This window comes from Aspergillus clavatus, genomic scaffold, assembly GCF_000002715.2.
Source record: "Aspergillus clavatus NRRL 1 1099423829795 genomic scaffold, whole genome shotgun sequence".
Lineage (NCBI taxonomy): Eukaryota > Fungi > Ascomycota > Eurotiomycetes > Eurotiales > Aspergillaceae > Aspergillus > Aspergillus clavatus.
The window spans coordinates 864,750-892,634 of NW_001517104.1; the positions used below are offsets into that span (position 1 = coordinate 864,750).

The window sequence follows — 27,885 nt, forward strand, 5'->3', positions numbered from 1 at the left end:
TCCCTTTCTTTCCTTTCCCCCCTTCTGTCCCCTGAATCACCCTGCCCCACAATCAAATATTGAAGTTGGTTTAGAAACCGAAGCCGCAGGAACCCTTTTATTTCGGGTTGTTATTTGTTTCCCCCCCCCTCGTTGACCTCTTCAAGATCACACGGATCACAGGGTATCACCAATCACAAAACTATGGCTTTTTCCACGTGGTGCTTCGAAGGACGCCGAGTCGGGAAAGAGAGAGGAGAGAGGGGTGTGGGATAAGAACGGAGAGGGAACCTAGACCGAACTGGTTTGGCACCCACAGTTAGTTGTCACTGCTAGCAGCCACCCGGGGAACATCCGAAAGTCTTTGAGCAAGAACCCCAAAGCTCTCGTCATTTGAGGGTATATTCCAGGAGCAAGTGCTGAAGACCGTAGATCCAACTTACGAAAAAGAAGTAACCATTAATCAGCACCGGAACCCCCCATGGAAAGATTTTGGAGAAATAGCCGAACAAGAAAAGACGTTCGGAAAGGATCCAGTACAGAGGAACCTGACAGTCACGAGGGTCTCGATACTGCAGAACGAACAAAGAGTTTCAGAGTTTCAGAGGAAGAACTTAGGAGGGCGGAATGAGCCAGTATAGACAAGATCAAAGGATGAGTAAACTATTGGGGGGGGGGAGTGGAATTGACCATCCAAGAGTATGATACAATCAAACAAGTTGATCGGAGTTGATAGGTGATCTTACTAAGGCGAGAGTCCCCGTTCGTTTAATGCTGCTTCCAGCTGCTACTACTACTACTGTCAGTCTGTCACTGTACTTGTGCCATTCTTCTTCCTCTGCTTACCGCCCTGGCCCGTTGTTGGTGGGCTTTTTTTTTTTTTTCTGCCTTTCCTGGTGCCTTTATGCCTGAAGCCTAAGGCTACAACTATGAAACCAAGGCCTGAGGCTACCAGGAGACTACTCATCCATTTTCATTCAGAAAACAGTGCTTCAAAGTGAACACTTGATACTGATAGGAGTGCCTGGGTACTGCCCAAGGTAATAATAGAAGTACCAGGGCATTCTCTTTGTTTCGGTCATTGTACTTCGAGTGTTCTCCCTGTGAAATCCAGCCATGGCAACAGCTTGGCTACGCGCAACTTAGCGGCAGAGCTTCGAGTTTGGCTGATGTCTACGAAGACGCTCTACTGTATACCTTCCTCCTGGGAAAGCTATGAGCTGAGCGGGTGTCAGGTACAATCCTGCATGTGCAGTTCAGAGGAAAGTCGTTGCGCATTGATCGCCTGCGACAAGTGTGTTCTCAATTCCAGACCTGTATGATGACAACATCTGCAAGGATTAGCTGAGCTCGACTCTGGACGGCGTAGATCTCTTCGTAGGTTTCTCTTGCGACGATTCCGCAGTACTATCAAGGTTGTCTAGAAGGTCAATGTGATCGAACCCATTTGCTTTCTATTTCCAACGGGATGCTTTATGAAAAAGGCACGACACGGAGGATGAGGACGGACGGTCATGGATCGCGATAAGCGGGGGTCTTTTTCTGGGTGGAAGAATGGACGGGAGGTATGGACAATACGATGCCATCATCAGGATTTGTACAACCCACGAGAAAGGGAATCTGCGAAAATTCAGATCAGACAGAGATGTCAGTGAAGGCTAGTAATACTAACAACCACCGCCGTCCTCATCAATCCTCAATGTCACTGTCGACGTTTCTTTTGCTTTGACCAGGAAAGCGGCGAGCGGGGAAAAGGCGGTTGAGAGAGAGAAAAAACCCGCTTTCGGTCGGAGCGATTATTATTATTATTATTATTATTATTAACAGCAGTGGTTCCTGCTAACTAATACTAATGGATTATTACCAGCAACAGTACTGGCAAGATATCACTGCTTTCTCTCTCTCTCTCTCTCTCTCTCTCTCTCTTCTTCCCAGACTCTCAAACTCACCTCTTGCTCCTCCCCACCCTCCCTGGTGAAAATCTGCAGACTATGTAGTCCTCGGCCCATTATCTTTTTCTTTTTTCTTTTTGGATTGTCTCGTCCGTGTGTCTCAATTGCCAGCTTCCATTCTCTCCATCTTGCCGGTCTTCTCTGGGCTCTCGTTTTTTCCCCTTCTGTACGAGTCGTTGCGTTCCCGAATCTCGCAAGCTTCTTCGTCTACGTGCGACAGCTCGCTCATGGGCCGTCTTTGCTGACAATCCGGCCTTAGTTTGCTCTTTATTCTTATTATATTCCCAATTTTTGTTTCATTCTCTTCGCCAGGAGTTATCAACTTTATCTTTACCTTGCCATTGCAGTCCTCTCCACCATGACTCCCCGTCGGTCCTCTCGTGCCCGCACCTCCCAACCGTCCCCGGCCATTCTCCAGCATACGAATTCCTCCAGCTCCTCAAACTCCTTGACTCGAGAAAGAAGCACCCGATCGAATCATAAAATCTCTTCTCCCCAACGATCTTCCACCCAGCGGTCCCAGTCCATCGACGATGCCGACAGTGGCACGAGAAGCGACTACCCACAGACGCGGCAGCGCCAGCGCGCTCGAGGAGAAGATGAGAATGGACAGCAACTGAGACTAAATGGGGAAGAAGAAGACGAGGATGATGAAGGAGAAGGAGATGAAGAAGAAGAGATCACCAGATGTCTCTGTGGGCAGCAGGAATACCCAGGCTTGCCTCCCTCTCGTCGGGAGGCACTCGGTCGCAACGGGTTGGCTGCCGGCTTCAAGGACGAAAATGCCTTGAACATCTCCACACAATCATCCGATCTGATGTCCGACGACATTGGCAGCATGTTCATCCAATGTGACTCCTGCAAGGTCTGGCAACACGGCGGCTGTGTGGGTATCATGGACGAGGCCATGAGCCCCGACGAGTACTTTTGCGAGGAGTGTCGGAAGGATCTTCACAGAATAGAAAATGAGCCCAATGGGTAGGTCACTGATGCTTCTCTTTTCTTCAACCCTTTACCTTCAGAGCTGCCCTCTACTCTTCTTGGTGCGCTGCTTCTGCTTCGCCTCTTCACTAATTGAGAGATACCGTCACGGTGCCTGTTCAACTGGCTGGGGCTGAATTCGTTAGCATACTCATCCCATGGCTTTAAGTTTTCGCCAGTTGCCTCCTGCAAACATCCGTTTATCATGTGGCCATCATGCTAACGATCTCATAGTCAATATTCCTCACAGTACCTACCTGTCGTCCCGGAACCGTCTTCCGCCGCAACATCTCGCGATTCATCGCGAGATAACTCTCGACGCGCGAAAGATTCCAGGTCCCGCCAGAGCGAGTCCCTCACCAACCCAAAACGAAGGTCGACGATGAATAGCCGCGACGCTGCGTACGACGAAGAGGAGCAGCTTCGTCGAGCAATCGAGGAAAGTAAGGAAGATAACACCCAAACTGCCGCCGAGGACCCTGCTGGACGACGCGCAAAGAGAAGTCGAAGCGACAGTGAGGCGTAAGTCCTTCCCAACCTTGGCCCTTGTACAAGATGGTCCATCCGGGCGCTGACTTTGTCCATTTCATCCAGCCACAAACAAGTCGCGAAGCGGCCGCGCACGAGCTCACCTTCTCCAACCACTGTTCTGGAACCCAATGATCCCGAATCTCAGGTACCCTCAGAAGACGAATCAACAACAAAAACAAATGGCAATGGTGATAAACACCCCACAGCGGCTTCTCGAAACCAGCGCGAAAGGGAAGCAAAGAACACAGAAGAGCCTGAAACGGAGCCTCAAGATACTGCGAATCACAAGAAAGTGAGACCAGAAAGACGGAAGGGTGAAGGTATGGACTTATAAGCCCATCTCTTATCTGTTTGGCTTAGGCATCTGGCTTCTCGAGACTAACCCGCTTTTACAGGCGCCGACTCTGACCATGAGATGGGTTCCCCGACAAAACCAGCTGTCGAAGAGGTGGTAGAACCTCCACAGCCCAGCCCCGAAACCACTGTGCCGGTCCCCGAACCTGCGCCCGTTCGTCCACCCACCCGCAAGTCCGGTCGCCCACCTGCACGCCGTGGAGGCCGGGTTGGGCGTAATCAATACACAAGAGATCGGGATCTCAATGGGGCCGATCTGGGTTTCATGGGCAATTCCCCACGACGCGGGGGATCGCACGATATTGGCGGAGACTCGCCAAGAGTGGGTGGCATGAACGGGGCACATATGAACGTGGACTCGGGCAAACCGAGCAGACCGCGGTACATGAACCCACAGCGAACCACAATGAATGAGATGAAAAGACGGGTCGCGGGTATTCTTGAATTCATCTCACGCATGCAAGTCGAGATGGCGGTAGCCGGAGATTCTTCCCCTCCCGGAAACGGTGATGGGCCCAACGGCATACTTACCGTGTCGTTGGCTGATCAAAATGACCATCCTTCACACCCGTTGACTAACGGTGTGGAGTTAGGAGCAGCTATACTCGGCAGTGGAACGGATTCTATTCAGGCCCCCAAAGAGAAAGACTTCAGAGAAATGAGCAGCGTGGAGATGATGGATGTCCTCACGCGCCATCTGCTGAAATGGCAGCAGGAATATGGCAAGTTCGGGGAAAGGTGACATACCTTTCTAATCTCGTTCTTGTCTACTTATATCCAAGCGTCACCATCCCCAACATCATCTTATCTTTTCTCTTGGTCAACTTTCCTTGGAGGAGTTTGTTACAATAACGATACCCTGAGCCTCTCGTCCACCAACATCTGAACATGTACAATATGACTTCTGGAGCAACACTTTGTTTCTTGCAACTCGATCGGTTACGGCGTTAGCAGGGTCGCACGGCATTAGTCCCCTTTTATTTTTTTTTTTTTTAATGTGATTCAAGACTTGGTCCCTCGGATGTGACAACGGTTTGATTTATCGCCTCACGCTCTGCTCCGCATAATGCTTTTACTTCATGCACTGGGTATGTGTTCCGGTGCATTATGTTTTTGATGACTTTTTATTTCTATCTCCAGTGGCTGCTTAAATATTCTCCTTCTCCCGAGGTTGATTCGCGGATGCTACCATGCAGAATACATATTCTGCCTTGGTTCATCGCCTCGATAGCCCTAATTCTTTCTACTTTTTGCTTCTGTCCTTCGACCTTCTCCTTCTGCTTCCTATCAAGCGCAGGCATGCAACCGGAAGCAGAAGGCCCAGGCTGTATACAATTGGATCCTTTTCGCCGTCATTTATACGATTTGCTTTCCATGTTTTGCAAGGCTGGGTATGGAGTATAGGGAAGGATGAACAGCGTCGATGTATTTGGTGGGATCAGAATGTTTGCTTGGTATATACTATAGCTTTGATGTGAATGGTATCGATCTGAACAATCAATGTTCTTACGGCGTATCTTGTATCTCGAATGGATGTTCAGTTTCCGAGGTCTCTGAACAGAAGTGCTCGAAACATTGTGCTTTCAGGTGATCGTAAATTACCTAGGTGAGGAGGGCAGATCTCAGAACATTGCTTTGTTTCTTTACACAGAACTGGAGACGGTTCTAGTATTCAAGAGCATATACAGATGAACAAGCAAGTGTGTACGTGCCAGAGAGAAGGTAGAAAGAACACAAGGTAGTATTATGATCTCGCTGTAGTTACAAAATGGAGGCCAAGATTGATACACAAAGAAGCCGGAATCAACAAAAACAGAACAGTGAACGGGTCATGCTTGTCATTTTTGTCTTCATTTTTTTTCCCTTTCATTTTCTGTGATTTTCGGGGGGTAGATCATCGAAGAGGGCCATTCCAATCGTGCAAAGAGTCCATCATGTCTTTCGAGTACAAACAATTCCCAAGATCGTTTAAATTATCGTTTCGCTTAACAGGTAGAGATTCGTGACTAGAGGTGGATATGTTAGTGTCATGGGCAAGGGGAGAGAGGGAGGGAGACCATGGGTGAGGAGACGGGTAGACTGACCTGTTCCGATATTTCAAAGCAGGCTAAGCCAGGACAGGCTTAGCGCATTTACAGGCGGGAACCGTGGATGACCTTGTAGTCGACGACAAGCTCACGGCCACCATCGTTGATGACGAGAGCACGGACGCTACCACGGCCCTCGGAGAAGGCATCACGGATCTTGCGGAAGAGCTGGCCCTGACTAACGACGGGAAGAGCCTGTCTGACATCACCGGACTCGGTCATGGCGGTGATGGTGTTGTCCTCGTGGAGGTCCAGGATGCGGTAGGTCTTGTAGACGGGACCGATCATGGTCTGGACCACCACGGAGGGAGAGGGGTTGGAAACGAAGCTGGACTCCTCCTGCAGCTGGCGGGTGAAGAGGTCGACACCGAGGTAGCGGTGCTGGCCAGTCTGGGGCGAGACGGAGATCCGGATGACCTGGCAGGGGCGGCCCTGCAGGATCAGGATGTCGCCGATGCGGATGAAGTGGCAGGGGATGGGGACGGACTCGGCATTCTTGTTGCCGGTGCTGCGAGGCTCGACGATGCGGACGTCCTCACGGACACCTTCACGGTAACGAACTGGGCCACGTTCGTCAGCGATGACTTCCTCACGATCGTGGTCATGATGATGATGGTTGTGGTGGAAGGGATGCGTGATGCGGTCGACAGCACGCTCCACACCACGGCGGAAGGAGTGGTAGTTACCGTCGTCGTCGTAGTAACCCATTTTGCGAGCTGGGGGTTGATCGATAGCGGTGTAAGGCTTGAGAACCTTAACTTGAGAGATCGAAGAGGCAGGGGAAGGGCGAGCAGGAACAGACTCTACAGAGTGTTCGCGGCTGAAGGAGGCGGCCTTGTAAGTCTCAAGAGGCTTAGGAGCGAAGGCCTTGTCGTAAGAGACGTCGTAATCGGTCTTGGACCGCTGGTACGAGACGTCGGTGGTGTTGGAGGACTGGTAGCCTTGGTAGGAGTCTACGGGAGCCTGGGAGCGACGGTCGTACGAGTTATTGACTTCGTAGACAGGATCTGTGCGACGACGATATTCACGTTCAGTGATGTCGAGTTGGGCCTCGAGAGCTTGGTCGTAGACGGGCTGATGAGGTTGAGGTTGAGGTTCGTAACGAGAAGTGGGTTCACGGTACCTGGAGTGGATGGAAATGGGGAAGCGTCAGATCTTATCCGAGATCAAATGACAAACAAGAAGACAAAAAGAAGTGGGAAAGGTAAAGGATAATAACCACGGATTGGGGATGAGAAGGGGGAGGTGGGTGAGAGGGAGAGGTGGGTGCAGGGTCAGGGAACGGGCCGACACCGCTTATTGGGTGTTTATTATTGTATTTTTCTCTTCTTCTTGGGTTTGTTTTGATTTTGGGGGGTGGATTTGTTTTGTTGTTGTTGTTTTTTTTGTGCCACGTAAATAGATTGCATGGCAAGGCTAATGGATTTAGGCCCGGCTGAGCCAAAAAAGAAAAACAAAAACAAAAAAACAAAAGCGCCGGGCTCACTTGGTAAATCAATAGCTCGAATCCGCACGGAGTCAGCCATGGAGCCACCTTGCCCCGTTGGACACATCCAGAAGCAGGCGTCACCGCTTCTTCTGGAGCTTGTTGGCTTTGTTTTTGTTTTTTGTTTTTTTTTTTTTGGCCTCTGGCTTCGGATCTCCGCTTCCTGTCGCCATCTCTCTCCACTTTTTGCAACTGAAAAGATGGAGGGCTCTGGCGACGGAAATCCCCGAAAATAACCAGACAAACCTCGAAGAAGATCGAGAAATCGGGGGGGGGGAGCGGGAAGACGTAGAGAACGTAGGACACGTAATCTTTCGGAAATCAAACAGAATGAAAGAAAAATAGAAAAAAGCAAGGCTTACCGTTGACGCGAGAGTTCTACCTCTGGAACGCGATAGTCCTGCTGCTGCTGGTGATGATGGGTACGGTCCTTAGAAATAACCTGGAACTCGTCGACCTTGTGAGAAGGCGCAGGGCGATGGTCCTTGGTGATACGAAGATCGACTTCTTCTCTTCCGTAGACACGAGGATCGGGAAGAGGAGCAGAGGTTCGAGTATCTTCCCGTTCGACGTGCGAAGTACGATCGAGATTGACTTCTCCCTCTACTCTGGTCGGAGTAGTCTCAGGAACAGCGTCACTCCGGTACGACGACGGGAAGACACTGAAGGGGATGGGGACGCGGGCGTCAAAGTCCAGATTGGCTGTCCTTTGGGCGTCTCTTCTCGAATCCCTTTCGAACTGTTGCGAAACAACTCGAAAGGCGAGACAAGAAAAGACTCTTTACTGAAGAGAAGTCTTTCTCGTGGGGAATGAAGTAGAGATTAGATAGATCTAATCGGAATCAGATCAATCTAGATGATGAGGAATGATGAGGGGGGATAGGAGGAATGTGAGATAAACTCAGGAATTCTGGGGAACTGATGGATGGAAGAAAGGAGGAGGAATGGAAGAGAGAGAGGGAAGAAAAAAAAGAAGAGAAGAAGAAAGGAGGATTAAAAAGGGAGGAAGAGGAGGGGCTTGAAATATACGATGCGTTGCGTTGATTTCTCTCTCGTTCTCTCTCTATGGCTGATACAACCACAACAACCAAAAAACAGCGCCTTACATATACAATTTTCCCCAGCGTTCTTGTCTTGCTCCTCCATCCAACCGCAACGGCAGCTTCTCTCAGAATACAATCAATTATCATCTCATCAATTCTGTCCAATACTGCTGCTCCCTGTTTCCACGCGTTTGTTTACTGCGCCTTGCCCGTTTGGGGGTCCTCTTCCAGCCTCCCTCCGAACGGGAAGAATAGTTAGTATCATGCTGGGTTGATCGATCCCGAGGTTGTCGAGGAGAATCATATTCGATTCCCTAAACTCCAAGAAGGTAAGATGAATATGCTTAAGAAGCGACAGGTGTTAAGGTAGCTAATGCTATATTTATAGCGTTTCCTGATACTTCTTCCCCGTACGACTCCATCTTGTTTGCATACGAATGGGCCCCAGCACTAGATAGAAAACTTCTCGTCAACACCGCTTCGAAATCACCAATACATATCACAACAATCCCGGAGTGGCTCTGGAAAAAGAGCATTGATCCATTCAGAGGGATGAATTTTCACATGCAGGATGGTCAATAATATGACCTTAGTGATCCAGTCACCTCTGTGGGAAAGACCCATTCAGGGATTGGGGGAGATTCATTGCAAGTTGCAACCCATCAATAATCTGGAGGCTGGTCAGCAGCTTTGCACAGCTGAAACTCAAAAACCACACCATTCTCCATGGCAACCTCGCTTTTACTCCGCGGGTCGAATCGGGATTCTGGGTCCCTTGGCGCCTGGCTGAGGAGATCGACGGTGATGGTGGCTGCTACAGCTTGCGCGACCCGTTCTTATCCTGCACAACGGTCAACATTGGAGCTCTCAGAATGTAACCAAGTACAGAACTCATAGAAAATGGGCAAAAGGGAAAGAGCTCCATTGGAAGTTGTAATCGAAATGCGATCTCACAGTGCCAAATGTGACGAGCCCCCAAACCTCATCTGCAAGACTACCAATTGCTTCGCGCCAGATCAATTGTTCGTGGAGCTCTGTCATTGGAGCTGGACACCCATCGGCTGTTGCCCATTTCCACTTCCCGCCAGCTCATGTTTCACTGGTCCGTTTCCCCTCCCCAAGCGTCGTAAGGTTGCAAGTGCAACTCGCAGCTCACCTTGAGCTCAGCTCTGAGCTTCCAGCCACTACTAACTAATTTGATTCGGCGGATCCACTCCTCTTCCCTCGATCTCGGCCATGATTGCTCTGGTCTCAACTCCCACGGGTCACGGATCCCCTTGGTAGTTGGTAGTTGGTAAGCGCCGCCAGCCTCTTCGTTTCGGAAATAGCTGCGGTACTGGTTTGTGATTGTGAACTGGTGGTGTCTTGTCTTGTTGAGACTTGAGAGATGACCAGTTGCTATGGAGGAGATAGTTTGAGCTGCATTCGATCTACGTTCGTACTCCTACCAATTATCGGTTCTAGACTCGCCTCCTGCTCTGCTCCAGTCTCCTGCATATGTCATTATTGATCGATTGAACATATGATGCATCATGGGCGGCAAATGCAACCGCATTAATCAGGAGGTTGGCGCAGGTGGCTGGTATATCTTGATAAGTTGTACTCCGTAACTTGGTATCCAATCCGTACGGAGGAAAGTCAGTTGTGATTTCTGGTTGCTGTGTGGGCCCTTCGCCCAAGATGATCACGATTCGAACTGGATGTGGACTCAGGGTGGAGAGGACAACAACAGGGCCTCGTTAATCGTTTCCATGTCTCCCAGCTTTTCCCATCCCGAGGTTGTTGCGCGGGTCAACCGAGCCGATCGTCGGGTACTTTTGCATCCTCCTTGCTTGATCACGCCCACTCCTGGAGTTCACTTCCATGGATAGGAGATGATATCTGGCGGAGTTGCTGTCATATCATCATATGTATGGAGTACAGAACTGCTAATACTCGGCAGTCAATAATAAGAACTGACCTCTCTTATGTAAGTATCTTGATAACATAGTATAGCAACACTCCGTTGCATGCGTGGTGACCTTGTGACAATGCCATTATGAATTTATGATTACCTATGAAGATTGTTGGTCGACAGATAGATAGATAGATAGATAGATAGTACAAGATTTCCTTTCCTTCTCCCATAGTCTATTATTGATTAAATCTTTCTGCCTGCGAAGTCCTCCAAACACAAGAAATATAATTTCCTTCGTCCTGATCTGGTAAACGATTGTCCACAATTCCAAACCCAGGTTCCTTCCAAATGATAAAGATTAAAGAATGCTATAGAGAAATAAGGTGTAGAAATCCAATCAGTAAATTCAGGTTTCCCTTCATCGCTGGATGTATATCGGCTGCCGAGAAAGAAAAAAAAAGTAAAGGAGGGTATCAAACAGATTAAGATATGTCAAGCGAAAAAAGAATATCTGTTAAGTAGCAGAAGTAGGATCTTCATCCTACACTGCCTAGCGTAGCAAATCATAGTATCATGGAAGCGTAAGACTGTCCGGAGTTCCAACAACCATTGAACGACTGCATATATCGCAGTCATCCGATAGATGGCGATTAGGTATCCGTATGATCAGAGTATATTAGAAGCACATGCTCAAAATATATATCAAGAAGAATTGAATGGAATATCATCCTGTGTTTCTTAGTCGCGCATGCCGAATGCTTTCCGCAGAGAAAAGAATCGTTTCTTTCGACCTCCTGGCGGGAAGACAATGTCCTTTGCGTTAGGACCATTCGCATCATTGCTGCTGCGCAAGGCTTGAACCTCGTCGGGCGCGCTTTGCGCCTCCTCCGCCGAGTCTTTAGCGACAGAGTGTCCCTGATCGATGATTGATGCAGCCTCGTTCTCAGATGCACCATTTGCCGGCAGGTTCTGCTTGACTGCGTGGCTGTCCGTAGATCTTGATGCGCCATTGGGCTGCTCCGTGACTGATTCTACATTCGCAGGAGCTTCTGATTCCTTCCGGGCTGGATGTAGTGGCCAGCTTCCGCTGGCCGTTTTCTTTGCGCCTCCTTTGGTCAGTTTCGAAGGCGACGGCTCAGGGTTGTTGGCTGAAACAGTCGTGATAGTGCTACCCCGAGCGGGATTCAGCAGGCTTTCATCACGATCTTGTCCAAAATCCCCCATGTTGGACTTGGACATCCTATGATCCGTGGGCCGCTTAGACTTCTTCAAGGCAAAACGGCCCAGGATTCCAGACATTCGCCCTTTGGGTTGCCGGTGGAGGAACTCGTCCAACTCTTCCTCAGTCATTCCGCGTGACTTGGCCACAGCAGCCAGTCCTGGGTCATGTGACAGAGGTCTGGGTTTCGAGGCGGCTGCTGGCGCAGGTGTAATAGGCCTCTCATTATCAGAACTGTCCTCTAACTCCGTCGAGTCACCGTCATACGTCCCTTGGCGACGCGGGATACCGCGAACTGGACGGAAACTCTGCATTACCCGGTCTGCATCGTCATCGCTGGAATCATCATAATGATATTGCAACCTCCGTCGCCGGAAATCCGCATCTTCATCATCGGAATCCGGAAATCGAGACATGAAGCGAGGCCCTGTAGCCTTGGAGATTTTTGACTTTGGTGATCGGGTGGAGGCAAAAATTGGAGTCTTTTCGTTCTTCGGCCCATTTGCTCGCAACGTCATGCGCATAGTACCCGTGCCTGAGCCTGAAGAAAGAGGCCTAGCTTCATTGGGCGACGACGCCCGAGCGGCAGAAGATTGCGGAGCGCGGATCGTGGGACCGCCACGCATGGTTCGTCGCATACTATGCAGTCCGTCCTGCCTAGCGCGGGGGCTTGACCGTATAAAGCTGCTGGATGAGTCGCTGCCATCGGACATTCGCCTCCGACGGGTGTAAGGCTCCCTTCCGTTGACGGATGTACCATTATTGGGCGTTGTAACGATTTCCTTTTGAATAGCGGGTACAAATGACACAGGTCTTTTCTTGACCCGCTCGGTGCCAGCTTTCCGTAAAGCAGAGGTCCCGCTGCTAGGCGCATTGCGTAGTTCCGAATCACCGTAGCCAACGGTCGACATGGGACGCTCTGCTGTTCCAGAGGGCATAGACAAATTCCCGGCATCTCCATTGGTAGACTGACCTAGAGTAGTAGATGGTGTGGACAATAATGGGTAGGGAGAAGAAGACGGTAGTGCGTTTTGTGAAGTTGCAGGTGAGTCCGAGGCATGCTGGGTAACTGTGTCCTTCGAAGAGGTCACTGCGTGACCACCCAGATGATCTTCGAGTCCGGTCGAAAGTCTGATAGACTCGACTGGGAATTCACGAGTGATATCCGTCGATAGCTCGTTAGAACTGCTAGCATCAACAGGCCTGCTGTCTTTGCCTTGTGCCAACCGCGTATCCACAATAGCATTGATGGAACCAAAGCCGTCACCCTCGACGACTTCTTCCGCATCACTATAGACGCTTTCTTCGGATTCATTATCACTTCCTTCAGTCGAGATACGATCATCAACCCGCCGATCACGTGACTTTTTTCCTTTCTTCGTGCTAAGGTGTTTGGAATCAAGCTCCAACGAGGTCCGCGGAAATCCGCCAGGTACGGTATACTGTTCGAGACTTGAACGCCCCTTTTCTAACTCGGGTGAATCGTTTCGGTCCATCAGATCCTGCGCAACTAGGCCCATGTCTGCACTCGAGGACAACCTCTGCCCCAGCATCGAATGGGTGTCATATGTCGACAAATTTCCAGGCTGTGTGACTTGTGAGTTTGGCTCGAGAACAGAGCCATTCCTTATCTCCCCGGTAGCATTTGATTGGCTATTAATATCGTGAGGAAGTTTAGGTGGAGGTATGCTGTCAAGTTCTGTGACTGGCCGCAAATCCTTTAGTGGCAAATTCGATGATATTCCTCCGGTAGCATGGTTGTCCGAATAAGACCAGCCCGAAACGACTGTGTCGTATTCAGATGAGGCTGTTGACTCATTGTCACTAAACTCAGGGCGAGCTGACAGAGACGGGGTTTCTCGAGAGCCTCGTATACTACCGAACGAAGGGAGCGCTGGACGAGGCCTCAAGACTTCATCGAACTCGTCCGGCGTAGTGGAATCCAATTGGGAAGTCATTCGCTTGCCTAGTGGAAACCAACCATTTTTGGATTTAAGTCTTTCCGGGGTTCCAGGCGCCATGTCCTCCGGCGACGTTGGTGGACTAGCTGCAACTCCCACAACTTCGGCCTCGTCATCGAAACTGACTTTGACGGGCTTTCTTCGGGAGCCGAGCCTGGAACCATCGTCTGAGGCCACCGAAGTAGCATCCGAGAGCTCACTGAGCGCTGGAACAGGGCGAAGGATGCCTCCATTTCTCCCGTCGGGAGACAATGAGCTTTTCCGCGCGTTTTTCAACGCTGATTTGACAGGCGAGGCAGACCGTGCAGGCGGCTGATGCTCGGCATTTCCCGTGACCGCAAGTTGAGATGAAAAGCGGGCAGATCTGCCTGGACTGGTACTCGTTGGGCGGTTCTGAGATTGCTGGAGCCCGTGCCCAAGCTTCACCGAGTCTTTTGTTTCCTGGGTATGATCTGGGTAAGTGGGTTGGAACCCGTCTTTCTCATCCGGTGTGGCCGGTGTCCTGATGATTGAAGGTTCCGCCGCATAGACATGTTCAAATGGTTTGGGAAACCGATTCTCGATGGGCAAGATACTCCGGCGAGGGACTTGATCGATGTGGCTCCCTGTATCAATGGCTTCCGCAAGTTTTCCGCCCTTGTTATTCTCGGTCACAGTATGTGGCTGTTTTGCGACCACTGACTGAGTTGTGATTTTCCGATCGTCTTGATTGTGTTTCTGAGCAGGGGCAGCCGATTCTCGAATATAACCTGAGCGAGCAGATGCAGGAGAATGATTCATCTCGTCTCTTGGCACGATAGCAGCCTGCGCAGCTGCGACAGCAGTCCCCTTAGAAGGAACGGTTCTTCCGGGACTCCCAGGAGCGAGGCCCGTACTCTTCCTCACTGATTGATTCTTTGTTACCCGAGCGTTCGGAGATCCAGCGGGTGACAGATCGTAGTTCGGCGATGCGCTGGCCAAAACGTCACGAGCAGGGAGCTGAGGCGATACGGTCGGGGAGGTCGGACGAGCGGCTATCGGATAGGAGAAATTGATAGAATTCCTACTACCAGATCTTTCGACTTCAGGCACTGTACTTAACTGTTTGGATTGAAGCGGGGATTGGCTCGCCGAAGTCTTCAAAGATCTGTCAACACTCAACCCACGGCCTGCGGGTCGCTGTTTTGGGGAGGACCTGAGACGTATGCTGGGATCCAAGCTGACAGAGCGCCGACTGGTATTTTTCCCTCCCATGATGCCTGGAGGCATGGATGGCAATGGCGGAACAACGTCTACCTGACCGGTACTCGTAAAAGGCCGATGAGGGGACTGCTCTCGAAAAGTTCTATTGCTCATCGAACTCGAGCTATTGGAGCGACGCAGGTCCGTTCTGCTGACCGGGCGCAAAGTGGTGGACATGCTGGCCTGGGAGGTGACAGAAGCGCGCCTCTGCATCATTCTCTTGGTCTGGACATTTTCCACGGGCGTCGGAGTGGGTGTGAGGCTCCGCAGAGCCGCCGCCGCCGCAGCAGAAGACAAGCTGCTCGAGGAGGGTTGAGATTTGAGGAAGGCATGGGTGGCAGCGGATTGCGCGGATTGAGAGGATGCGGTAGAGAGAGGCTGGAGCAAAGACGATTAAAGATTAGCTTCAAATATCACCAGATTTCGCAATCAGTCGCACGGCGAGCTTCACCTGATGACGCGATGTGCTCCTCTTTCTGCGGAACATTTTTCGTTCCCAAGTGAAAGAGCTTTGATGTCGGTCTGTCTGCCTTAAACGGCGGACACCGGCGATATGATGTCAACTAACTCGTCTGAGCCCCAACGCTTCCAGTTACTACCGCGCGAGGGTTCGGGCAGGAAGAACAGCGATGGAAAAATGCACTGATGCGTTGTAGAAGCAGACTCCGTGGCAGCCGAAAGCTTGAGCCGCGTGCGTTATCGCGATAATGCCGTGTTCTCGATGAAAGGGAAAAAAAGAAAAAAGAAAGTCGGGGAACAGGGATTCGCACGAGGGAGGTACTGCGGGGAGAGAACGATCGTAGCAATAAGCGAGAAATAAGGGATGAAGGGAAGGGGAGGACGATGCCAATCCGCAGAAAATCAAGTCGTCGCAGACAGTTCGATGACGATGGACAAACGAGGATGAGAATAGAGAGATGATGAGATGGACGAGGAAAAGTGAGCGGGTCGAAGGGGAACACTTTGCGTCATGGACTGGAAGGAGATCCGATCAATCAGTCAACAGCATCGGCTCTTCTTTTCTTTGTGCTCGATTTTCGCTGAGGAAGAAGAAGAAGAAGAAGATCTCAGACTCTTTTCATGGTGACGGACGATGAAGAGATGGACTCTTGAATGTCGTATTTTTTTTTCTTCTTCTTCTGCAGGGGAATGCAATTGTTGGTCACTTGGGGGTCCTCAGGATGCAAGGCATCGATGATGTATATGAGTGCCTCGGTGCCTTAATGCCTGAGTATCCATTTCTGTTCTCGCACAGTTCTCTACTCTTTACAGCATACCCAACATGTTCCAACAGTATACCATCTCCAAGAGCAAGATGATCGATCCAACAAGAAGAGAGAATGGCACCGCAATACCACAATATCGAATCAATTGAATATTTAAGACCATGCCCACTCTCCTTATCCACCTAAACCTCTCGTCGATCCATCTCCATCCCGAATCGAAAGAGATGAGACATGGGATATATCTCAGATCTTAAGAGAACATAATAAATCTGGATGAACTGCTTTTGCGATCATGAGCTGCCCTAGAATTCGATGAAATGCTGGGTTTTCATGATCCAGCGTTCTAATCTCATCACGTATGGTAACCAATAACTCCATAAGCGACGACGGCTGGCCACCCACGGCATGATAAACGAGACTTTTCCATCGAACAAAGTTGACCAAGGACCATGCATAAAGCCATAAACTCATATTGTGGGTATGTAATGTAGAGACAAAAAGACAACAGACACAGCAGCATTATCTACATCATCATCCAGCTCCACAATGCAACCATGCACACTGGCAGCATGCCCATCATCGTCGGTTTAAACGCAGTTGCAGCCGACGTCAGAGACGTTGTGGTAAAGACATCACCGAACCCGATAAAGCTCGAGTTGAAGCAATTATCGCGCGTCACTTCCTCGACTTCCTCTGGCTCGGCGAATTCGATATCGACGCACTATAGCCCACGTTAGATCCAGCCAGCTCTGTATCGCGAAAAAAGTAACGTACATTGTACAAGGCAGCGCCATGCTTGGCCGTTTCAATGACCTGGATGGTCGCATGGTCGCCGGGGTTAAAACTAAGGCCAGGCGGCAGTGGCACCTGGGGCAGGCAAACTGTTCCAGGATAGGGGTTGTTTGTAGGGCCGGTGATCTGGAAGGGAGGGACAACCGGATGGCTCATGTTGGGTGGCACCGTCCCCAGTCCCAGGTTGATGTAAATGAGCGCTGTTTGATGGCCTTGAAACCAGCCAGGTTGAAAAGCCACAGCGCCGCCTTTGACCGGCCATTTGGTTCGATTGGTGGAAGTAGGCATGCCACCGCCTATAGATATTGTTCGTTAGCATGCCTGAATCAGTCCGAAAGAGGTGGGAGAATTGGAAAGTGCGTACAAGGATAAATCCATTCCATGCCGTATGGATAAACCATGGAGTTGTTGATATAGGCTGCTCCTAGGCCACCTGCCTCTTCGACAGTGCTGTTGGTCTGGAGGTTGTTCCCTCTATAGCCAGGATATGTGATAACTGTGTGGGTGTGAGCCAACCCAGCCCACAGAAGTGCAACGAGTGCCACCCATTGCGATATCGATCTTTGAAGCATCATGGTGTGAATATAGCCTTCCTGCGGAAGGTGAGAGATCAAGTACGGTCTGAGACGGTGTGTAGAAAATAGCCGGTGCGATCCCCAGACTTCTTCGTCGCAGTTCAGATACTCCCTCTTGAAAATTCAGGTCGAGTCGAATCAAGCCAGTTCGCGAACAGTTGCACCGTCCGGGCTGCAGAGATTGATCATCATCAGAAGGAGGGAGGAAATAAGCTTCACGAGCAGCAGCGGAAGGAACCAAATAGGGAGGGCCTTGAGGAGTTTTTGAGGGTGATCAGTGGTTCAACGCCTGCAGCAACAATTCACATCTCGACACTGACTACCGCGGGGAAGAGAGTTAACATTGGACGAGTGAGCATGCAGGAAAGGCGGATGTGATCACACCTGCAGTCTATCATGTTGAACATTGGCTGCAGCATTTGAATTCCTTTCCTATCTATGAGAGATCCGGTAATAGTTAGCTGTGAGGAGACCTTGGGTCAAGCGATGGGATTGGATCGAGTGTGCACCCAAGACGCTGGGCTGCAAGTGGCATCACGTCTTCACAAGGATGCTTCGTGCTGTTTGGCCACGATGATTCGCGGAGCAGGAGTGGTGCAAGCGCCTCAATCTCGACGCTAGAAGAGAGGAGCTGTCAAGGGCTCGGCGCTTAGAGATCCTCTGTGAGTTGCAGCAGAGATGGGCGATCACTGTGACAATGCAAACGACCGGATCTTCCAGGTTTATGGATAGAAATCACATTCAATCATGGTGTACGGATGACCTGATTCACCCGAGTTTTCTCATTCATTATTTCTGTATGTTGGTTTTCATCAATTATTGATGATGGAACATGGTTGTCGTATTCCAGATGTTAGTATCATACAAGCTCATACTCCAGGATCAACGTCCTTCTCAGTCGAGCGTGATGCTTCATGACCATGGATAATGCAATACTGCTAGCCTCTTCAATTGTTAGCCATGGGAGATTCTAGCTTGGAAGGTCATCGACTGACCGATGGTTGTCCCTCAACGGTGGATTGACACTAGGCCCCCAGAAGATCCCGATCCCGATAAGCTGCTCCCCCCACCCGATAACCCGATAGCGATAACAAAAAATCCACCAGCATCAGCATCATTGACATTCAGCCACCCATCCTCACCACCTCGGAAACCGACAAAATGCCGCACACGAACCGGCCCAAGAAACCTCAAGCCGAAAAGCGCCTCGAAGTCACGGACATCGACGGCTGGACGCACGTCACAACCACCAAGAACGTGCGCCGCGCTCTACGCCGCTCCCACCCCAAACCCCACACCACCCAAGCCGCACAGCAACAAGAACAACCTACCCTCACACCCGCCGAAGCACCCTCACAAACGACCTTAGAAACCCTACAGAAGCAATTACTCACCCACCGCGAGAAATGGGAGAGCTCGGAGTCATGGCGCGTGACACACGCCGGTCTACAGGGCATATTTGCAGACTCGGATCCAGCATCCGGCGCCCAACCAGGGCTGGCGGTCGATGATATCGTCTGCGTTGGGCTGGGCAGCCCAAGCGGGTTCCTACGAGGCGGGTGGGTGGATCGGCGGGATGTATCGCTGTATCAGCTCGCCGCGCTGGCGAGTATGGTGGATATGATGCGTGAGTTTTCTTTCCTTTCTTCTTTTTTTTTTTTTTTTTTTTTTTTTCAAAGCCTGAAGACATGGTGGGCGAGACGAAGCGAGACTAACCCTGGTGGTTTAAGGGAAACGTCATCCCTCCGTGCGCGTCTACGCGCAGGACCCCGTCTTCAACGACCTTGACCGGTCCCTTTTAGACTCGCTGGGGTTTACTGTCCTCGAGCACCCCGAGGGGTTTGCGAGGGTCTCTGATAGGACATTCTTGTACTGTCCTGGTGCGGAAAGGACGCATCTCGAGCAATTGCTTCCTGCCAATCCGCCGCTTCTCTTCGGGGGTCCGCTGGAGGAGATTGAGTCGGAGGTTGTGGGGCGGTTCCTTGGGGCTAGGAAGTCGGTCCGCGTGCCTGTGTTTGAGAACAATGAGCATGCGTTTTGGAATATGCGGCTATATTTCCTGGAGAGATCGGAGGAGTGAAATCAGCGGAGCCGAGCGGGTGTCTGATTTTTCACCTCTCGAAAACGCTATATATATAGATACCCCTGTGCTTGTAATCTCAGTGATACTTCATACTTATGCAAGTGTCGATGATAGACCATTATTGTGGCACAATGTGCCTCACGGACTTAACTACCCCTCAAGTGCCACTCAACATTCCGCAGACCCTGTCAGGCCCGTGCAACAAGGGGCCTGCTATGCTATATACAAACATGCACTCAACAAATAGCGTCAAATATCACCAACGAAGTAATGCAATCTGCAACAATCTGCAACCACCTGCAAGAGAACCACGTAACGAACCGGCAAATGACCCGAGATCGAATCACCGACCTCAAATTGAAAAAAAGAGAATATACACCAGGTCATCAAGGTACACATATAAAGGAGGGAAGAAAAAAAAATAAACATCCTACAACGCCGGAAACCAGAAACGTATGACAGAACAAGGGTCAAACTATACATCGTCAAACATGCTGTCGTGGAAAGGATCGTCGAAAGGAGGGTGGAAGATATATGGAGAATTTGTAACAGTTCAATAGGTAAGCGATATCAAGCTGCGGTTTTACCACCGCAGTCGGGAATTTTGAGGCCGGACTTGAGTTTGCGAGCAGGATCCATAAGACCCCATTTATCTTCCCAGTTCTCATTCTTCGTGTTGAACTCGATCTTCCATGGCTCGTCGAATGCCTCGAACCTGTGACTACGAGTTAGTATCATCCCCAGCACCAACAGGCCGATGTGAAGGTCGAATGGATAAAGGGACTTACCAGAAATAATCCGTGCCATTGTCCAAGGCTTGACAGACCCAGTCCTCCATGAACTTATTCAACTCGTCGATGCCGGCCACGGCGCCCGATGTATCGTCGGGGCAGTTCGCGCCTTTTCCACAGTCGTTTCCTCCACCGCTGGGCCATCCGACCTCAGATATGACCTGCCTTTTGTCGGTACCCTGAGTCAAGATGACATCGTGATCTTGCCAGAATCGCCAGGTCCAGGCTGCGGCTTGGTCCACGGGGATACCTCCAAAGAATGGATGGACGTTGGACATGACCACGTCTGCTATTTGCACCAGTTCGGCGTTCCAATTGTCACCGAGATCCGAAGTCGCGATAGGCATTTTGATATCATGCTTCTTGAAATGGTCTCTCACTTCCTGCATGTATTTAGTGAGGGTGGCCTGGGCTGTGATCTTGTTGTCTCCCGCCCGGAAGAGCGCCTCGTTGCCGACGATCGCACCGTTGAAAATAGAAATGTCCTTGGCATCGTCGACAATCTTGTACAGCTGATCTATCTGTCTTCGTGACGTGGTTTCATTGGTGTCGATCCACACTCCGAGCCACACTTTCATGTCCTTCAGGTCGAGTTTGTCGATTGCGTGGAGCACCATCTCCGTCTGATTGCAGTCGGTGCCATACAGCCGGACATTGTTCGTCAATTGAGCGAGCACAGCCATGTCCCGAGTGACGTTGTTCTGCGAAGGAGGGTATTTGAGACACAGAGGATACTGGACACCCCACGGGGTATAGTCCATTCCAGGGAACACTTTGTGAAGATCCTTGTTGTTCATTAACGCCTTAATCTCGGCCGAATTCTTATCGAGATCGCCGTTGGTGTCCGTATCACCGCTCGCTGACTGCGTGGATGCTGAAGACCCAGAGGCGGAGTCTCCGCTATCTTTATGGCCAATGGTCCCGCCGACTGCACCGCCAACGATGGCTCCAATAATGATGACGGCTAGAATCGCTCCAATAATCCATCCTCGCTTTCGACTACCCGTGCTAGGCTTCGGTTTGACCCACTGGCTTTTCTCCCCGGCCTCAAGACCTGCTCCAGGAACGGGATCGTATGATGTTTCAGCGGGATTCCTGTTGTTGAAGAGCCCTCCAATACCTCCCAGCACTCCGCCTGCTGCAGCACCCCCAGCCGCAGCGGGGACGGCCTGGGACCTACGAGCGCTGGATCGGGAGTTTCCAGCGGGCGCGAAGCCATCATCACCATCATCGGCAATCTCTTCCGGGTTAATGTCGAGCGGAAGATCGTTGGAGCTATAAGCAGAATGCCGTTGGTAGGGACCAGCACTCAGCCCCCCAGCACTCTGGTACGGGGCATCGTAGAGGTTACGTTGCGACGAGTTCGACGTGCCGAGATGCGTGGCGGAGTGGCCTGGCGTCAACTGGCCGGCCGGCCCAGCCGCAGCTCCCAAGGCGACATTGGATCCGTACGACTGTCGCGGATGTAGCGTCTCGGAGCTGCCATAGCCTCCCATATCCGGCGGCGCGGGGATGTACGGGTTGTCGGACCCCGTGGTGTTGTATCCTCGTTCTGCAGGGATATTAGCCTCCTGGCCATCTGTGCCCCTCCGGGCCTCCACCCCACTCAGACGATCATGACTATTGGCAACACCGAGAGCAATACCGCTTATACCGCCTCCCACAGACGCTGGACCCAGGTTATCCATTTCGGGCGTCGCCGTGAAGCCTGTCCGATTCGACGGACTCGGCCCTCGCGCCTGACCCCAGCCCTGGTGATTGTCTTCCGGCACCGACGCAAGTCCATGATGTGTTTCGTTCATATGACCCGGGGACGAGCTCATGTTGGAGATCGGGGAGACATCGTCGTACTGCGGGTGCATCGCGTGGTCCATGAAGGAGGAATGTGCTTCCCCATCACCGCGCTGCTCGAAACTGAATGTCCGGTGGGGACCGGACATGGTGAAGCCACGACCGGCGTCCCAGTCTTTGGTTTAGTAATCCCGTCTGTGCTTTGTTGGTACCCCGATAGAAACGTGCGCGATCAGATCAGGGTATCGAACAGTGGATTTGCCGGAGAGTCTTCTTCAACAGAATAGACGATTAAAAAGAGACGGAGACGAAGAGACGCAAACGAAATCAGAATTCGATCCAGACCGAGATATCCACAGGGCGACTCTTTATGAAATTGAAAATAGGGAAATCAGCGGACAGGCAAACGGTAGCGAACCACGGTACCCGTGAAATTCCTTCAGGAACCGTCGTCAAGAGCGTGGAAAAAGTGGGAATTGTGTGCAATGGGGGAAAAGACACGGCGGTTCGAATAGATCTGCCGAGAATCAATAATTCAATTAGAGACATGCTTGTGCAGACACTGGCAATTTCGAGGCGACAGAAGCACTCACCCGATGCGATCAAATAATGTGAGGATGGAGGGGAAGTTCTGGAGAGCGGGAGGGAGGAAGGATGACAATACCTAACTACTTTCTCAAGACTCGAGTCGGTCAAGGACTCTCTAGAAAAACAGAGAGAACAAAGAGACGGAAACCCTCGCCAGAGGGGTTATTGAGCATAGTGTATCTATCTACAGAGTAAGTAGAGAGATAGATAGATGTGAAAGGAAAGGCAGTAAGCACGGGGATTCAATAATTAACCCAATACTACTGCATGCGGATGGCAACGTAACAGCCATGGTGAGCAACTTCTTGCTTGTGTATTATTATTATTTTGTTTCGAGTAGACTTACAGAGTAGAGGACTAGTCAGCACGGATGATGCGTTTAGTTACTACTAGTTAGTAGTTGTAGCCCCGACAACCCGACGTAGTGCTGGGCAGTGGGCAGGTTGCCCCCCCAGCTCCAAAATAATCCTGTTCATAGTTGATTGTTGAGCTTGTTTTCCTTTACTTTTTTTTCTTTCCCTTGTTATCTTCTATTTCATTTTCCCAGTATTAGGAAACAGATCATCTTCTGCCATGTCGAGAGTGACACTCCGAGTTCAGACAGCAGCCGTTGAACATTCTGGTTCTGAGACACTCCACGTTGGAGACCCTGGATGCGGCAAATTCCGGCGTGGAGAAACCTGGACGCCCCAGGCAGACGTTTCTTTTGTTCTACCGGCTAAATTACCAAGTTACTACGGAGTACTCCTACTAACTAGCTACGAACGATCTAGATACGGAGGAGGTACTTGCAGACTTGCAGTTGCTGCACTGCTGCAGCCGGCAATCTTAATATATTGGTTCTCATCCAGACTATCAAACGCCACACAAAATCATACGGCGGGTCTACGACTGAGGAAATACTAGGTATTCAATAATCAAGACAACCTATGACCTAGGTACCTTAGAATGACTGATTGTAACATGGAACTGTCAGCGTATTATTTTCGAATTGTTCTAATTTTACTGCTGGCGTAACCGGATCCAGGGTAACCCTGCCTAACTTGATTGGGTAAGGGGCTGGCCGGTGCGCTCCCATTCTCGGTCTAGTCCCCACGCTCAATGTCACTGTCAAAGTATCCTGATTGGCTGTGCTAATACATGTGATCGTTGCTTGTCTCAGACTCATTCTTTCCACCTCATGACACATGATAACCAGTCAAAAAAGAAACAAATCCTTCATTGCATTCATCCCTCATAATTCTCATACATGCCCAATATCACAGTCGTCAAGTCATGGCAAAGGAATCAAAGAGCAGAATATAGAACAAACCCTAAACAGAAAACCGAGACACCTCATAACCAGAACATACCCGCCAAAACACGTATTTGCTGGTTCTGTTCCGTCGCAGCCAACCTGGCTGATGCTCCAGCGGCGGCGATGTTTATATTCCCATTGCGCCGTCGCATTGTTGTTCCGAATTGTCGTTGATGGACTGGGTTGGGGAGAGAGAGTATAAGAAAGTAATCAAGGAAAGACAGCATCATCCCGCCAAAGCATAATCATCTTATCACTAGCCTTCAACTTCTTCCGCGCTCCGTTGGGACGCGGACATGGTATGTCCGCGGCTTCGATCTAGAGCTGCTCTCCGACGCTCTAGGAATCTTCGCTTTCCTGGCCGAGTCTCGAAATGACGAGGGATGGAAGATGCTTCTTGGCCCGCAGCGAGCATGGTGCTGCGCATCTTGTTGCGGTACGCGTCAACTGTTTCCAATTAAAGATAGGGATTAGAGTTAGCCACGACACATTCTTTTATTTGCCACGAGCGAAAACGGGGCCGTCGTGCTGTTGACCATCACCGGCTGACTGGCAGGGACCCACGCGGAATTCAGAAGCAAGGGATGCGTTATGAGAAGCAGGGTCAAGAGGGGGCAAGCAAGTAAGGGAGCATGAGCCTACTCACGAGATCGTTGGAGAAACAACATCCGTCCTGCGAATACCCGACTCTGACTCCAGCTCATCCGGTAACCAAGGTCGTTCAACAGTACTTCTTTCCTGTGCTGTCCTCGGGTCAATCTAGGAACAGCGATCTCGCCATCGCCGTCCATGTGCGGTGCTGGCACCAGAACCCTGCCCACCGTCGGGGGTGCATCTTCATCGTCCTCCATCTCATTGGCATCCTTGAAGTATCGTTTCCCGGGGGCATCTCGGCCACGGGGTTGTCTCATCTGTACGGGAAAGTAGGCTTGGGGATACACTGAATTGGTCATGCGGTAAGAGTCGGGAATCTCGTTCATGTCGACCTGGTCAAGCATCACCTTGACGCGAACCCGGCAGTCCCTTTGTGTATCATCAACAAGGATGAACTTGCGTCGCTTGCCGTCAGGTTGAGCTCCGAAGAGCGCACCGGGACTTGGATTGCGTTCGTCATCGTCAACTTCCATATCGGCTGCCTCCGCCTTGCTGACCGAAGTCGCAACAGCGGATAGTCTCCCGAGAGCCCCGATCCCACTGCCTCGGATCAACGGCGGTATCGAGGGGCCTCTTGATCCACCAGCTGCATTGGCGGGTGTAGGATATGTGGGGTAACCGTGGAAGACCTGTGCAGTCCTGATGTTGGGTGCTGTGTGCCCTGACGAAGGGTGAGTCTCAGTGGCAGAGTGGCGATCAGTACCGTTCGCAAACTCAGCGGCACCTAGATTATGTGAAATAAGACGATATTTAGAATTAGCCTACACTGAACGGCACATGGCACATCAAAGATATCAGGCATAAGGGGAAAAGACATTCATGATAAATGACAAACAACATGATTGGGTATGGGTTCAAAGTATACGAGCAAAGACCACTCCAAATGGCATAAAAGTACATGGGACTCCATATATCTTAGACCCAAGAAAGTAAAAATGTATGAGAAAAGAAATCCCAAGAGATGAAGAAAGAAAAAAAAGATGAGAAAGAAGAAAATAACATCGAAGATATAAAAAGGAGAGCCCCAACCCAGTGGCATCCATCCAAAAGGGGCTCCATAGAAAGATTGTTACAGAATTATTGGTCATGGCTGCCACTGTTCAAAAGGCAGATGGCAGCTGGAAATAAGAATCAACACATCATATGTGATGGAACATACCGCTAACATCCTCATTGCTTGCGCTTCCTTCGGGCTGGGCATGGTGATGGTGTAATTGTGGAGGGCCCATGGTCAGAGGCCCCAATGAAGGGCGGGGTCCGGGCGCTGCGAGACTACCGGGTCCGAGACCGGGAGCGACAGGCGGCGTAGCAGCCATGTGGGCCGGGGGTTGTGCTGGTAGCCCATGTCGCCTGTTCATCTTGGCCATCCTCCTCACACGTCGGCTTCGGAGTCGAGGATCCTGGTTGCTATTTCTCCAGCTATCGACTGCTCGTTGAATTAGACCGCGTTTGCCTCGCAATGCGGGATTGAGCTCTGCCAAAGCCCAGCCAACGGCGTTACACTCTGTCTCATAAACGAGACGGTTGCCTTTGTACTGGTCCTTGCTGCAACACGCTCGAGGATAAACACAATTCTCCGTCTTGAACTCTTGACTGAGATTATCCACATTTACCGATTCGACATCACATCGGATGGTGTATTCCATCTTCACTCGGTCTCGAGAATACTCGAATGCAATCCACTGCACACCGTTGCTATCCTGCCGCACAACCAAGGGGGTAGTCGCCGGGATAGGGCCAGGAGCTGCACTTGAGCTTGCACCGACGCTTGGAGTCGTGTGATGAATACTATTTGCGGAAAGAGGGCCACCGCTTGGGCCAGGATGGGGTGGACTCAGCACCGCTCTCTGAGGCGGCAGTGGCTGTGATGCTGTGACTGCAATAGGGCTACTGGCCATAGTGACGGATGGCGTCGGAGGCTGGTGAGATAACTGGGCAGTGCTTGTCTGATGAGGCAAAATCATGGATTGCGAGGTGAGTGGGTGTTGTTGGGGAGACGTATGACCCGAGTATGGCGGAGGTTGTACGGGGTTGATCGAGGGATACGGTTGGTAGCCGTACATCTGTGAGGCGATCTGAGGCGACTGTGTATAGAGACTTCTGCTGTGCTGATCGTGTGTCTGAGAAGCGACAGATGCTGGAGAGCTGGATTGAGGAGTGTGATAGATGGGAGGATAGGGCCTTTGCATTTGAGCAGTGGTCGCCATGGCGTCTGAAGGGCCTAGCGAGAATCAGTGACCGTCTTGACTGAAGCTTGCAGACCGTCAAAATGTACGAGCAGTTGATTGGTACAGATACATACCGCTGGATGAATACTGTCCGGGCGCAGATGCAGTACTGTATGGGGGATGAGAAGAGTAGTAAGATTGTTCTTGGGCGGATTGACCGTAGGGAGCTGCGTGATGATGCAGAATGCCGTTTCCCAATGGCTGGGGTGCGTATGAACCACCAGGCAAAGACGAGGGTGGTTGGTGAGGTGAACTAGGCGGCTGTTTTTGCGGTTGGGCAAGAGTCACAGAACGAGGGTGTTGTAGGTGAGAACTTTGGGAGATATGATGTGCAGATGTCGAATGACGAAGCTACATTGGTGGCAACAGCAAGTCAGCAAAATGATCAAGACTTCAACAGCAGTTTAGCATTATAAAACGGGCTGCCCAAGGCCCTGCTCTGAGAGATGGCTGGAAGTTGCTCGGAGACTGCTGATCGAATATTCCGCGTTCTGAAGTTTGAATGACGCCAATCTTGATATAATAGTTTGTCTGACCATGAACTTGTGTATGTCTCTTAAATTTGCAATGCTCATGGATCCGTTGTCGATCGAGCCGAAGGCCTGGCAAAGGAGGGCAACCAGTGTTGAACGGGAATAGGAGTCGCGAAGCATCGGAGAGCCTCCAGTAGCAACCGAACGTGGTCATTGTGCGAAGCGAGACAAGATCTGTTTTGGATACTCCTGGGCCCAGGTGGTATACCTTCCATTCACATAGAGAAGATAGCATGATAACAACCGTAGCAGCTGCGATGAGAAGAGTTGAGTCGGCAGACAAGAGCAATGGCGAGGGCAATGCCTTGACCCTTGACATGATGTATGTTTTCCGATGAGATGCCGCACAAGAGAACGGCCCGGGAATCAAGTACGGGGCCAGTATACAGCTCGAAGTCGACGTAAACCGTTGCGAGAAGCGACACAATCCATGGGCGTGACAAGCAGACACAGCGAACTGGGGTAGTCCTTGAAGGGAGCGAGGTGACGGGATTGAAGAAAACACAGAAAATGATAGACAAAGAAGAGCAGGAAAAAGTAATCAACTTACAGGATCGTCGACAGGCTCGTCCTTGTACTTCGATGCAGGTGGAGGACCTAGTTCAGTCTGAACCAT

General features: G+C 50.8%; 7 protein-coding genes across 7 annotated transcripts, besides 10 other annotated features; 2 read left to right on the forward strand and 5 right to left on the reverse strand.

Moving 5' to 3' along the window:
- Positions 1-1,774: 1,774 nt before the first annotated feature.
- Positions 1,775-1,801: a microsatellite.
- Positions 1,775-1,802: a microsatellite.
- A 69-nt stretch (positions 1,803-1,871) lies between these two features.
- Positions 1,872-1,905: a microsatellite.
- Positions 1,875-1,904: a microsatellite.
- A 384-nt stretch (positions 1,906-2,289) lies between the features above and the next one.
- Positions 2,290-4,539, forward strand: ACLA_011700 (putative transcriptional regulator (Cti6); the record flags this gene model as incomplete). The annotated part of the gene is made up of 4 exons (XM_001274168.1): positions 2,290-2,909; positions 3,147-3,434; positions 3,507-3,763; positions 3,839-4,539. The coding sequence occupies 4 exons, from the start codon at positions 2,290-2,292 to the stop codon at positions 4,537-4,539; spliced, it is 1,866 nt and encodes a 621-aa protein (XP_001274169.1).
- Positions 2,563-2,609: a microsatellite.
- Positions 4,540-5,929: 1,390 nt separating the features above from the next.
- Positions 5,930-9,651, reverse strand: hexA (putative Woronin body protein HexA; the record flags this gene model as incomplete). The annotated part of the gene is made up of 3 exons (XM_001274169.1): positions 5,930-7,007; positions 7,733-7,976; positions 9,606-9,651. 3 exons carry the CDS (start codon positions 9,649-9,651, stop codon positions 5,930-5,932), a joined length of 1,368 nt encoding a protein of 455 aa, XP_001274170.1.
- An 834-nt stretch (positions 9,652-10,485) lies between these two features.
- Positions 10,486-10,514: a microsatellite.
- Positions 10,489-10,513: a microsatellite.
- A 534-nt stretch (positions 10,515-11,048) lies between the features above and the next one.
- ACLA_011720 (uncharacterized protein) lies at positions 11,049-15,198 on the reverse strand (the record flags this gene model as incomplete). The annotated part of the gene is made up of 2 exons (XM_001274170.1): positions 11,049-15,089; positions 15,151-15,198. 2 exons carry the CDS (start codon positions 15,196-15,198, stop codon positions 11,049-11,051), a joined length of 4,089 nt encoding a protein of 1,362 aa, XP_001274171.1.
- A 555-nt stretch (positions 15,199-15,753) lies between these two features.
- Positions 15,754-15,776: a microsatellite.
- Positions 15,777-16,460: 684 nt separating this feature from the next.
- ACLA_011730 (copper acquisition factor BIM1-like domain-containing protein) lies at positions 16,461-17,304 on the reverse strand (the record flags this gene model as incomplete). The annotated part of the gene is made up of 3 exons (XM_001274171.1): positions 16,461-16,658; positions 16,712-17,025; positions 17,094-17,304. 3 exons carry the CDS (start codon positions 17,302-17,304, stop codon positions 16,461-16,463), a joined length of 723 nt encoding a protein of 240 aa, XP_001274172.1.
- Positions 17,305-18,465: 1,161 nt separating this feature from the next.
- ACLA_011740 (SRR1 family protein) lies at positions 18,466-19,384 on the forward strand (the record flags this gene model as incomplete). Its single annotated transcript, XM_001274172.1, has 2 exons — positions 18,466-18,931; positions 19,035-19,384. The coding sequence occupies 2 exons, from the start codon at positions 18,466-18,468 to the stop codon at positions 19,382-19,384; spliced, it is 816 nt and encodes a 271-aa protein (XP_001274173.1).
- Positions 18,937-18,978: a microsatellite.
- Positions 18,954-18,977: a microsatellite.
- A 573-nt stretch (positions 19,385-19,957) lies between the features above and the next one.
- Positions 19,958-22,118, reverse strand: bgt3 (putative cell wall glucanase; the record flags this gene model as incomplete). Its single annotated transcript, XM_001274173.1, has 2 exons — positions 19,958-20,102; positions 20,176-22,118. 2 exons carry the CDS (start codon positions 22,116-22,118, stop codon positions 19,958-19,960), a joined length of 2,088 nt encoding a protein of 695 aa, XP_001274174.1.
- Positions 22,119-24,110: 1,992 nt separating this feature from the next.
- On the reverse strand, positions 24,111-27,885 carry ACLA_011760 (uncharacterized protein; the record flags this gene model as incomplete). Its single annotated transcript, XM_001274174.1, has 5 exons — positions 24,111-24,301; positions 24,501-25,232; positions 25,668-26,729; positions 26,811-27,087; positions 27,820-27,885. 5 exons carry the CDS (start codon positions 27,883-27,885, stop codon positions 24,111-24,113), a joined length of 2,328 nt encoding a protein of 775 aa, XP_001274175.1.